Consider the following 11,819-nt stretch of genomic DNA (forward strand, 5'->3'; position numbering starts at 1 on the left):
CTTTAGAGGTAGTTGTGCTGCATATGTGTGCAGTAAATAAACTGAGGAAAACAACTATTGGTTATCACCAGGAAAAAAAAAAAAAAAAGAAATGCTGAGTACACAGTCATCTGTGGAGAGGCGCATTGCACACCCTCAGATGAAGACATTTACGTCACATGTATGCAACTGTTTCCGTAGCAGGCAGAAACCTTTGCATTCTCGTAGATATGTGTTATAAAACAGTCCTGTCAAATTTCTGATCACCGGTGAGCTGATCAATGACGGTAAAGCAGTGGTTTAAGAAAAAAAGTTGGATATTACCCCAGAGATACATGCTCTGCTGTTTGAAGATTTTAAAGATTGTTTGAATGACCATAAGAACTCCATGACACATCTCAGCTCAAACCACTGCTGCATAATCAACCACTAATGTCTAACTGGATCCTAATATTTGGTTTTCATTTTTGCTGCTTTGACCACCAAAAACTGGTCGTGCTCATGTTGCCGTTGGATGAGTTTGTTCACCCTCATCCAGAAACGCAGGAGATAATCATCATCGTTTGAAAAGGCACAGCACTCAGAGACACGGTGAGAATGAGTGTTTAAGTGAGCTTTCCTGACACTTTCACTTAGCTCTATTGCGTCATATTAAGGGTAAATATTAACATCACTGACATTTAGAGTTCGGCTTGCTTCCATTTCTTTATCCAGACTCAAACTTTTGTTTACATGGAACGTAAATAGAGCGCTGTTCTTTAATTGTCTCACTATGTTGATGCAACTTGCAGCCCACATTTAATTGGGGCAGAATTCATTACCACAGCTGGATTTCTCCCTCCAAAAAAATAAAAAAATAAAAAAAATAAAAAAGATTTGGCCACAAATCTTTTAATAGTGCTGGTCTTCATCAAATCCAACTTCCTCAAACTAATGTATGCCTAAAAGCATTTTCTCATCACTGTGCCTGAGTGTGCACACACAGTTTTCTCTATCAGTCCCAAGACTAGCAGCACCCAGACTAGTTCTGGTTCCTTTGCTGCCGTGCAAAAACACTCAAAGCGCCTCTTCTTGCCGTGCCTGTTGTATCAGGCTTTCCATCGATCAGCACACAAGTATGTATATAGTCCAACCCTTACTTAAGAATCTTCTTATTCACAGATCCTTTTAATTTCTGACACAAAAACATGAATAAAACACGGCAGAAAAACAAACAAACAAAAAGAAAACAACCCCACACTGATCACAAAGCAAACAAAAAAGGAGATTATGGTGGTCTGCAGACATTCATTTTTGCTGCTGACTGACACTCTGGCTTCTTTCCCTTTACAAACACACACTCACAGACACGCACGAACATGCAGACACATGCAGACACATGCACACGCCGTCTTAGATGCACACAGGAAACACCTGTCCTGTGTGAGCCCAGTACCACAGAAACTGAGTGACACAGTAACATCACAGTGTGCAGTTTCTCTTCAGAATCGCAGCGCCGTGTCAGTAACATTTGACGGTATCTGGTACTCGTGCGGACATACATATGCAAATATACCTATATTCTAATGAAATGGAAATAAACTGAGCTCTGATTCCGCGATCGAAACAATAGCGATAGGCGGTGTACAATGGAAATGTATCGTAGAGGCAACAAAGTCAGCTGTGGAACAGCTGTGTCACATTCAGGCTATATATGTTTTCTAACATTTATATTTGAATACGAAGAAAGATAAAACTATAAAAAATAATTTACTTTTTTTTAGACTGAAATTAAAAAACGACAGGCTTCATATAAGACATTTTTGTTATGACTACAGTTCCATAAAATATCCTTTAAAACAAAAGTTACAAATCAGCAGCTCTTCTGTGGCTATTCAGCTTAATAAACAATGACACAGCATGTCCGAAGCTCAAAGCCTCCCTCAGACCATACATACTGTGAATAGTAGGTTGCATTTCAATCTACTATTCAGTTTCTGAAGTTAACTTTTTCAGATGCTGAGGCTGAAACAGACCCATGTACGCCACAATGCAAGCAGATTCTCAGACACCAAAAGAGCTAAAAACCAAACAGGCAGAATAGTTTTCAGGCGAGCCAAGAGTTAGCCGAGAAATGTACAAAGCCTCAACAGTTTTCCCCTTTTAGTCTTCTCGCAAATATTTCTCTAGATAGTCAAATCTGGTAAAATTTCTAAAAAGCCACATTAGCAAATTATGGGCACGCTTTTCAGAAATATAATTGAATAAAACTTTTACCATACTGTAAAAATGAATCCATGTCATTCATCAACATTACTTAACCCCTCAACAATATTTAATCCCTTTTAATAAAAAGAAAAATAAAAACAACAAAACAAGTCAAAGACAAAAAACACATTCAAATGTGTCCAGCTAAGCAAATTTTGAAATACCAACGTCTTTGGATGATTTTTAGATATACTTTATCTGCAAGACTTCGGATAGGATCAGTAAATTTTTCCCTCGTTCATAATCTGTAGACAGGAGGAAGTTAAAAACTATTGTGTAGCTGCTCAACAAATTGCAAACAGTATTTTACCAAAGCCTAGTATTTACACTGGGGGAACTGACCATTCAGCGAAAAAAAATCCTCAGAGGTATCTGTGTGAGTGTTTGTCCGTTTTGAATGACGGGACACATGTCGTTAGCTGTGTAACGCAGTCCGGCTCAGTATGTGTGTGTGTGTGTGTGTGTGTGTGTGTGTGTGTGTTTGTGTGTGTTGTACATCTGCCTGTGGTCATGTACACAAGTGGAAGAAGACAGAAGACTTTGGGCATCACATTTCACCTGGAGACGTTGTGCAACGTGATAGGGCAGTGTGTGTGTTGGTGTGTGTGTGTGAGTGTGTGTGTCCCAGATCCTGTTCCACGGCAGCAATTACACACAGAAAGAGACAGGTGCGACCTGCGACTAACAGCCAGCGAAGCATTCGGAGCCTCTGACAGGATGTTAGACTTCAGGAGCGTTCTGTGGTCTCGTCAGCGGGGCAGAACACAGAACCGAACCGAGTGACGCTCTGGGTCTGGACCCAGCAGGTCTTGCCGGCTGCTGTGCTAAATTATTGACCACGCTCCTGGAGAGGAGCAAAGAAAAAAAAAAAGAAGAAGAAATAATGAGGAGGACAGCAGTGATGGTTTGGATAAGCCTTTTGGTGCAAGGTTAGTCTTGCAGAAGTGTTTATCTTATTGATTGCCTTGTCTTCTCTTTTAGCTGACTTGCCTCCGTCGTTTATTTGCTGTTTTTCGTTCTAGCTTCAGAAATGAAAAGGCTTCTCAAACGTCTTTTTTTCTCCCCCCCTGTGTTCTTCTTCGTCTTGCTCCCTCAGTGTCCCATGGTGCTCAGGGGCATTATGCCCACAAGCTGCTGAATGACCTGATGGAGGACTACTCCAACGCTCTGAGGCCTGTGGAGGACACAGACAAGGCCCTCAATGTCTCCCTTCAGATCACGCTGTCACAGATCAAAGACATGGTGAGTACAGAGAATACTCAAGAAGACATCACCAACAAACAGGAAACCCCCGGTATAAGCCAAGAACTGCAATTTTAGAAGCTTGGTTCTAGTTTCAGTCTGCCCACATGTCTTTTGGGCAAGAGCCTGTACCTCTATGAATGCTCAAATGTTCCTACGTATAACAGAACAGAGAGGGAGAGGCAGTGTTGTCTTGAAAAATATTTTGGGACGTCGCTGTTTTGACTTTACTAGAAAGAGCTACACCTGGCAATGCTAATAAGGAATTGGAGAATCATTGATCGTGTTTCCCTGTAGCATGTCATTACTGTCAGGCAAAAACCTTGTATCTCCATCTTTGATTGTAATAGTGTTGCAAATCAATCCAATTGATCACCTTCTACATCTGTCTGCGGTTTCCGTGGTAAACGTCCATTTGAAAGTATAAAAACAGGAATTTACAATTAGAATAGACATTTTGTTCACTTTATACAAGATGGATGGATGTTTAGCAGTCATTAAAATGTCATCAACATTTAACAACCATAAGAAATACAAATAAACTAGAAAATAGAAAAGCCCCTGGGAAGTATAAATGAATGTTACATGGGAAAACATAAAACTATAGTTGTAATAAAATGGCAATTAAAAATCAGACTAAACTACAACAAAGAATAAATCTAAATAAGTCATAAAATATTGTTTACATGTGAAAGATATATGTAAAAATCAAACCTTGTACCTGTTTAGACCCAGTAAGGTATCAAAGGAACATATTTTTGGACCTCTTTGTACTTGTTGAAATAAAATGATTAAAATAACACATAAAATATGAAATCTGATCATTAAGAACATTTCAAAACTACAAGAAAACTTTTACATCAATGCTGTAATGAACAGGAAGCAAGTGGAGTAATCCCACCAGTGGATTTACTGTATTCTAGTATTTATTCTCCTCAACAATCATTGCAAACTCATCCATGCCTTCTTAGAGTTCTCAGTTTCTTTATTTATGATATATCTAACAAATTAAAATAAAACAGGTCCTAACATACAACCTTGAGGGAATTCTATGTTTAAGAGTTATTGCTGCTAAAAAGGAGTATGTGGTTAAATAAGACTCTAACTACTGTACAGCATTTACCTGAATACAAAGTTAGCTATAAAAGTAGGACAATGTCAATATTTTCCAATGCAATATTAGGTTTTAATTTTTTAATCTGACATGTAGTGCCGTCAATCACTGAAACTTTAAAGTCTGTAACGTAACTCAGTAGCAACTTATTTTCTCTCTTTAAATTACTATTGTTCATCCAAAGTTCCTTCACGTATTTCCCTTTTTGAGTAATGCAGAGACAGCAAAGTACCAAACAGAGAACTGGTCGGGTCCGCAGTGTAGCATATGTTCTTATTCTTTCCAAGTCATCATTGATTTTTATCCCTCCTTTTCCCTGTAGAACTTATTTATTTATTTAGATATATTAATAAGGACAATATAAACACACAGGTGTAAACTAGATGCAATTTTTTTTAGTGTTATAGCAAACATGCTAATTTTCAACACCTGTCCATAGGAGGCTTTTTTCAATTGAAAAGAAAGGTAAGAGGAAAACAAAAGAATACATTAAAATAAATCAATCAATGTAGAGAAATATTATAAGACCATTACATTTTGCCATGGGAGCAGGTCTTGCCAGAATTTAGCAATAGCTTTAGGCCTCTACTGAAAATGTTAATGTCTGTTTAGGGCTGGACGATATAGAAAAAAAGCACATTGACAAAATAGAAATCATATTGATCGATATTGATAATTATCAACAAATTCAAAACATATATTTTAAGTGCAATCATTTTATGCTGTTGCTTGACGACCAATTTTTAGACACAGGACACACAAACACTGAATTCAAACTCAACCCTTAATTCAACCAACTTTTGACCAAAACTGCAAGGATTTAAAAAATGAAAACGCGTGCTCTCTGAACTCTTTGAAGGGAAGCGGAGTTTAGGGTGTTGATCGTTCCTGGGTCTGCGTTGTGATTGGTTGGGAGGATGTAACGGCTGTAGTATTAACCGACATGATAGGCTAGAATGTAAAAGGAAGGAAAACTGTTCTGTTGAACTTTTTATTGACCCTTTTTTTCTATCATCGATATACGTCTATGGATCAGTATATATTGTTGCTGAATTATCGTTCAGCCCTATGTCTGTTTTTAGTTTTAGGTTATGGGGGCGAGAGTACAGTAAAAAATTATTATACAATATATTGTAGCTTCTTCATATAGTCCAGGGGTGTCAAACATACGGCCCGCCGAACAATTTAGTCCAGCCTGGTGTTTTTTTTTCTTTTTTTTCCAGTGTCCTGTCTGGCAATGTGGCAATAAGAATTGTTGTCTTAATGCCAAAAATAGCTCATCAGATTTGACTTTCACAAGTGGAGCAGTACAGCTTTTGCCATAGTGCTCTGCTTGATTTATGAATGTGAACAGTTTTATTATGATTCATGCGGGGAATATCTCAAATGATATGGATACTACAATGTGAAAGTAAGAGAGGAAAGGAAGAACAAGAAGAAAAAAAGAAAAGGTGAAAGAAAGAGGAGATAAAAGGAAGAGAATGATAAAACAATTCTTGAAAAAGAACATGTACTTCGTTTAATTGAAAATCTGCAGTTCCTATATTGTCCACGGGGGCAATATATGTTTTAATCAGCAGATGGTAGCACTGAGCTTCAGATGTGGAAAATTGATTTTAAATCATTTCTTAATTTTTATCAGTTTGATGTATTTTGTCATACAGGACAGTGTTTTTAAGTTCCAAAAAATGCGAATAAATGTTTTTCAACATTGTACAATCACTGTGATCAGTTCTTATGCATAATGCACAAGTAAATGTTTAACTGAGTAAAAGTACTGTTGAAATTGCACATAATTTTCTTAAAAACGCTGAGGTTATTCATAATATATTGTGTAAAAGTGAAATTCATTTAATATAAAAATCAACAACAAGTTCACATTTATTAGTTCTATTTAATCTTGCAATGAGTTTACTCGTGTGGCCCTCTTGAGATCAGATTAAGCTGTATGCGGCCCCTCAACCAAAATGAGTTTGACACCCCATATAGTCTGTTAGAAAACATTACACAAATCAGTTTAAGATGTGCTTTGATGTCTGAGCTGTGATTACTACTCAGGATGGAGATGTTTTATAAGTGCCTTTTGCTTTTATGGAAATGCATGTGTTTTTAGGACGAAAGGAACCAGGTGCTCACCACCTACCTGTGGATAAGACAGGTCTGGTATGATGCCTACCTGAAGTGGGACAAGGAGGGCTACGACGACTTAGAGATGATTAACATCCCCAGTGATCTGGTTTGGAAACCGGACATTGTTCTCTACAACAAGTCAGTAGAAGATGGATGTGACGGAAGTTGAAGAGAGTCTAAGATGAGAAAACGCTCATCCATAAACGTCTCCTTCTTCCTACTTCTGTTAATATAGAGCAGACGAGGAGTCCTCTGAGTCGCCCAGCACTAATGTGAAGCTGCGTTATAACGGCGAGATTGTGTGGGACTCTCCGGCCATCACAAAGAGCTCATGTGTGGTGGACGTGTCCTACTTCCCCTTTGACTGGCAGTCGTGCAATCTTACCTTTGGCTCCTGGACCTACAATGGCAACCAGGTATGTGAATGCAGGAAGACATGTGAGCTCAAAACGATAAGGAAAACTGTTGCAGAGCGGACAGCAGAACTGTGATATTCCCATTAAGCTGTTCTTGATGTATGCTGCGAAATCGTATGAGTTGCATGAAGTTTGGTTGTTCCCCATGCAGCTGGACATCAGTCTGGGCATGGACAGCGGCGACTTGTCCGACTTTGTGGAGAACGTGGAGTGGGAGTGTCACGGCATGCCCGCGGTCAGGAATGTCATGATGTACGGATGCTGCTCGGACCCGTACACAGAAATCACCTACACCCTGCTCCTGAAGCGCCGCTCCTCCTTCTACATCTTCAACCTGCTCCTGCCCTGCTTCCTGATCTCCTTCCTGGCCCCTCTGGGATTCTACTTGCCAGCCGACTCGGGAGAGAAGGTTTCCCTGGGGGTCACCGTGCTGCTGGCGCTCACCGTCTTCCAACTGCTGGTGGCTGAGAGCATGCCTCCTGCAGAAAGCATGCCCTACATAGGTCTGAACCAGTTTTACTCCATTTTTGCCATGTCTTTATATGAAAATGTTGCTTATTTGGGAGCACATATTCCCAACTTTTACCATTTCAAAAATTAGCCAAAAAAACAAAAACACAGTATAAGTTTCCAAAGGCTTCTTCCGCTGTTGTTTAGGCCTCATTTTTGTCTGAATGCTTCTCTGTGTGTTATCATTTGTTATTATTACGCAATCTATTATAATCAGATTGCAGCAGAATCTGATATTTCAGAGTTCATTGTAGCATCCACTCTAACCCAGGGATGTGCCGGCACCATGGCACATCCTTCACCTTACCCAAAAAGGGTTTGTTGCTGAAGGCTTCATCATCCTATCATCTGACCAGATCACACAGTCCCAGTTAAAGTCTGTGGCTGGTTAGAAAATTGTGCACTAATGATTTTTTTTTTTGATAGTAGAAAAGGATTTTCCCAGCATGCTTCCCCAATCAACCCGTTGTCATCTGGATAGCTTCTGCTGGTTGTCATTGGGACCTATCCTCTAATCTGTGCTTTGGAGATTTTGTTTTTAACCCCCTTACGTCTTCCTGACTGTGTGGTGACAACAGAAAAGATAGAGGCACAGTTCCAGTCGCTTTACACCTTTCAATTATTCTAATTTAATCAGTATCAGTAAGTTTAGACAAGTAGTTGTTTCCCACATTGATTTTCATTTCAACGTACATGCTTCACTGTCGCGTTCTCTTGCCTTTCCTGTTTTTGAGAGAAATCGTATTTTTTCCCCGGGGATACAGGGTATCAGGGCTCACTCATGTTAGGTTCCTTTAAATCTCTTTCCAACTTAAAAAGTGAAGTGTAAAGGAAATAGAATATTTTTTTAAATTTTCAGCATGCCAAAAAGTCTGGGCTTTTTGGTGCAAATTGCTATTTTTGCTATTCTCTCTAGTATTGACAATAATTCTAAGGTTAACTGTAAATCGTTGAAAAGAATGTGATATTTTATCTTTGGCCTGTTTACCGTTTTGATTAATTCCTCTCTTTGTTTGACAAAAATATTGATTCAAATGAGATTCAGGATAAATGTGCAGCCATGTTATTTTTTTATTTTTTTAACTTGGTTGGATGTTTTTAACCCTCCCTAAATGTGTAATTTTCTCCGTCCTGTCCTGTAGGGAAGTACTACATCGCCACCATGACTATGATCACAGCTTCCACGTCCCTCACCATCTTCATCATGAACATCCATTTCTGCGGTGCAGAAGCCAAACCCGTTCCCCACTGGGCAAAGGTGCTAATCATCGACTACATGTCGAAAATCTTTTTTGTCTATGAAGTGGGGGAAAACTGCATGACCCCCGAGAGCGAGAGGACCCCGCTTTACCCAGAGGAACCCATGGGTGACAAGGGTTGCTACTATGATGACGGCTGCCAGAACGGCTTCTACCCTCACGACAGCGACCCGTACAAGTACAGCAATGGCCAAGCTGCTCATCCTCACGGCAAGCATTACAGAGGCCAAGCGAATGGCAACGCCAATGGTGGATATCACTATTATAACAACCACAGCAACCACGCTTTCAAACCGGAGAGAGGCGGCATGAAACAAGAGCCCACACAACGCTACCATCACATCCGACAGGACGAACTGGACTACCAGGCTCCTCCGCACCCCGCAAACCTTCATCAGCTTAAGGAGAAAAATCTCTACGCCTCAGAAGAAATTCAGCTCCCTTCGTGTCCCTGCTGCTGCCCCTGCCTCCGACACAAACAGGTAGCACAGCTCTCTGCCCTTGCTTTGTATGTTTTACTCTTCTTTGAGCGCTTGATTTAACTAACTGTGTCTTTTTTTTTAAGGTGGTGAACAACATCCAGTACATAGCCAACTGCTTCAGGGAGCAGCGAGCCACCTGCGCCAAGGTAGCCGAGTGGAAGAAAGTCGCCAAGGTAATGGATCGATTTTTCATGTGGATCTTCTTCGTCATGGTTTTCCTCATGAGCATCCTCATCATTGCCAAGGCGTCCTGACCGAGACCTTACGGTCAGCGATCCCCTCCAGCGCTGTTACCGCTTTCAGCGACGTCGACGTCAGACGGGACGGCGTTGTTCTTAAAAAGACAGTGTGTGCGTGTACGTGAGGGTTGTCGTGAAGATGTGTTTTTTTTTCACTCTCATCGTGTTGCTCCGCGTCGTTTTAACCACTCACTTCACCTAAAACCTCCTCCGGGTGGTTAAAGTCAGGTGAGCTTGCATGTGTCACTACGCGCCGGAGTAGTAAGACAATCCCGGGCCTTGCCTTGAACATGCGTGGACTCTGCATTATTGACAAGCTGACAGTCAGTTATCTAGATATAGGCATTATGTTTCTGACATTAAAGAACCAGATGCTGTTTCCAGCTTTGCTTTGTGTATTTTGAAAAGGCGCCAGTGGAATAATTTTCAATTTTACGTAACGAATGCTGCATGAGCTGTGTGCATGATCTGAAAAGGAGGAGAGGTCACCGAGGGAGTCTCAGTTTTTGTTGAAAGACTGAACAAAGCAGAGGTGTGAATAATTATTGGTTGCAATGAAATTTAAGATTCACACTAGTTGATATTTTCACAAAGTTCTAAGTTATAACTCTGTATTGAAACCTACCTCCCAGTCCTTAGACATTTTACTTTTGGATAAACTTTTGTAAATGGTTAGTTAAATCAAAAACTAAGGTCTGATATTATTCTATAAAAAAAAACACTTGAATTCAAGTTGGCATTCAAGCCAGGAGAGAAAACCCACTGGTGACACCAAGACCAAATAAATGAATATTTAAAAGATCACTCCTGTATTCTTTTCTTTAAGACGTAGAAGGTTTTCTTTGTTTTTCTGTTTAAAATGATTCACCAAGGTCTCTTTTCTTTTTAACATCACAACCCTGCATTTTGACAGGAGTGAGTATACTTTTCAGACGGACTGTTCGGAGCCCTGCGGGGCTTTGCATGACCTAAAAATACAAAATGTTCTCATTCCAGTGCGGTACCTGTGCCATCACAAGGATCTGGACAGGACATTTGGATTTTATTACCCAGTGTTGTATGTAGCTGTGAAATTTAGAAGAAATAAGATTAAATAGTCTCCTGAATCTGTAGCCAGTGGAATTTCAATAAAATCCTCCCATTCACATATCATATTATACTGGATTTGGTGCAATGAAGAACATCAAAGTGAAACTGAAAACTTAAGGACATAATTTTCATCTGAAGGTTCTTAGCAGGTTGTAAGGAATACTCTACAATAAGCTTAGAAAAAGGGCTAAAACAGTTATCAGACACGACTCTCCAGATTAACAAGATAAAAAAGAAGCTGATTTATTATAGTTTGTGTTTTTTTTTATTCCAGCAAGAGTCTGTAAAGTGCAGGCCTGCTGCAAGCATCATAAAGACTTCAGGTACTGGTTGAAAGATCATGAACATATTAATAGAAACACATTTATTTAACCATGTCAAAGGCCAAACATGCATGTGGGAGTTTGTTGCGAGAGGGAGACTTCTTGGACCAAAACAAAATCCTGACAAAATTTAAAACAGCTCAGGTAGCTTTGACGAGCAGATATAGGATTGCGTTTATTTTCACACAATTGTTGGACTCTCTACCTGCCCCAGTACCGAACTATTACAAATTTCTTCAATAAAAACAGCAAAGACCATTCCTCACCAATAAGCTGTGTTTTTTTTACATCTTAAATATAAATCTTGGGGATAAACAAGAGGAGCAACAACAGAGCGTAACAGGAGAGAATAATAATAACCCGACATAAGGCACAATCATCTTGCGTAGTAAAAAAAAAAATCCTTTTCCAGCCAGCGAGCACAACCATTTCTAATGTCGGAGGAATACAAACTAAATATTCCAGGTCCAGGACGGAGCTCATTATTAGTCCTATAAATAGGTGTCCTCGTTTCAGACTGAATGCACACACGTTGCTTCTTTCTTTAAGTAAGTTTCCCCCTTAATACTGAGACCGGATAAGGGCATAAATCCATTATTAAAGATGAAAATCCCAAAGTTCTCTTGTCTCCTTATCAAGTGAATAACTTTATTAACAACCACGACAGCATATCATGAAATGTTTGTGAGAAACTTAGCGAGCACCAGCTTAAAAAAAACTCTGTCTCCATCTAGTGGAGCTGGCAAACCAGACAGCTGCCCCTGTACTACAATAGCTGCACTTCTTAAA

The 11,819-nt window shown here is 39.7% G+C and overlaps 1 protein-coding gene across 1 annotated transcript; it reads left to right on the forward strand.

The window, feature by feature from the left end:
- Positions 1 to 2,882: 2,882 nt before the first annotated feature.
- Positions 2,883 to 10,388, forward strand: chrna9a (cholinergic receptor, nicotinic, alpha 9a). Its single transcript, XM_012865457.3, has 7 exons — positions 2,883 to 3,155; positions 3,323 to 3,468; positions 6,696 to 6,850; positions 6,948 to 7,128; positions 7,280 to 7,631; positions 8,781 to 9,379; positions 9,463 to 10,388. The coding sequence occupies exons 1-7, from the start codon at positions 3,110 to 3,112 to the stop codon at positions 9,631 to 9,633; spliced, it is 1,650 nt and encodes a 549-aa protein (XP_012720911.2). The 5' UTR covers positions 2,883 to 3,109; the 3' UTR covers positions 9,634 to 10,388.
- Positions 10,389 to 11,819: the final 1,431 nt, after the last annotated feature.

Source organism: Fundulus heteroclitus, chromosome 5 (genome assembly GCF_011125445.2).
Source record: "Fundulus heteroclitus isolate FHET01 chromosome 5, MU-UCD_Fhet_4.1, whole genome shotgun sequence".
Taxonomy (NCBI): Eukaryota; Metazoa; Chordata; class Actinopteri; order Cyprinodontiformes; family Fundulidae; genus Fundulus; species Fundulus heteroclitus.

Excerpts from the sequence above, each read along its gene's own strand:
- chrna9a (XM_012865457.3), top strand. The coding sequence starts at position 3,110 with ATGAGGAGGACAGCAGTGATGGTTTGGATAAGCCTTTTGGTGCAAG. Across the intron at positions 3,156-3,322 it reads GATAAGCCTTTTGGTGCAAG|TGTCCCATGGTGCTCAGGGG; the intron begins GTTAGTCTTGCA and ends TTGCTCCCTCAG. Across the intron at positions 7,129-7,279 it reads GGACCTACAATGGCAACCAG|CTGGACATCAGTCTGGGCAT; the intron begins GTATGTGAATGC and ends TTCCCCATGCAG.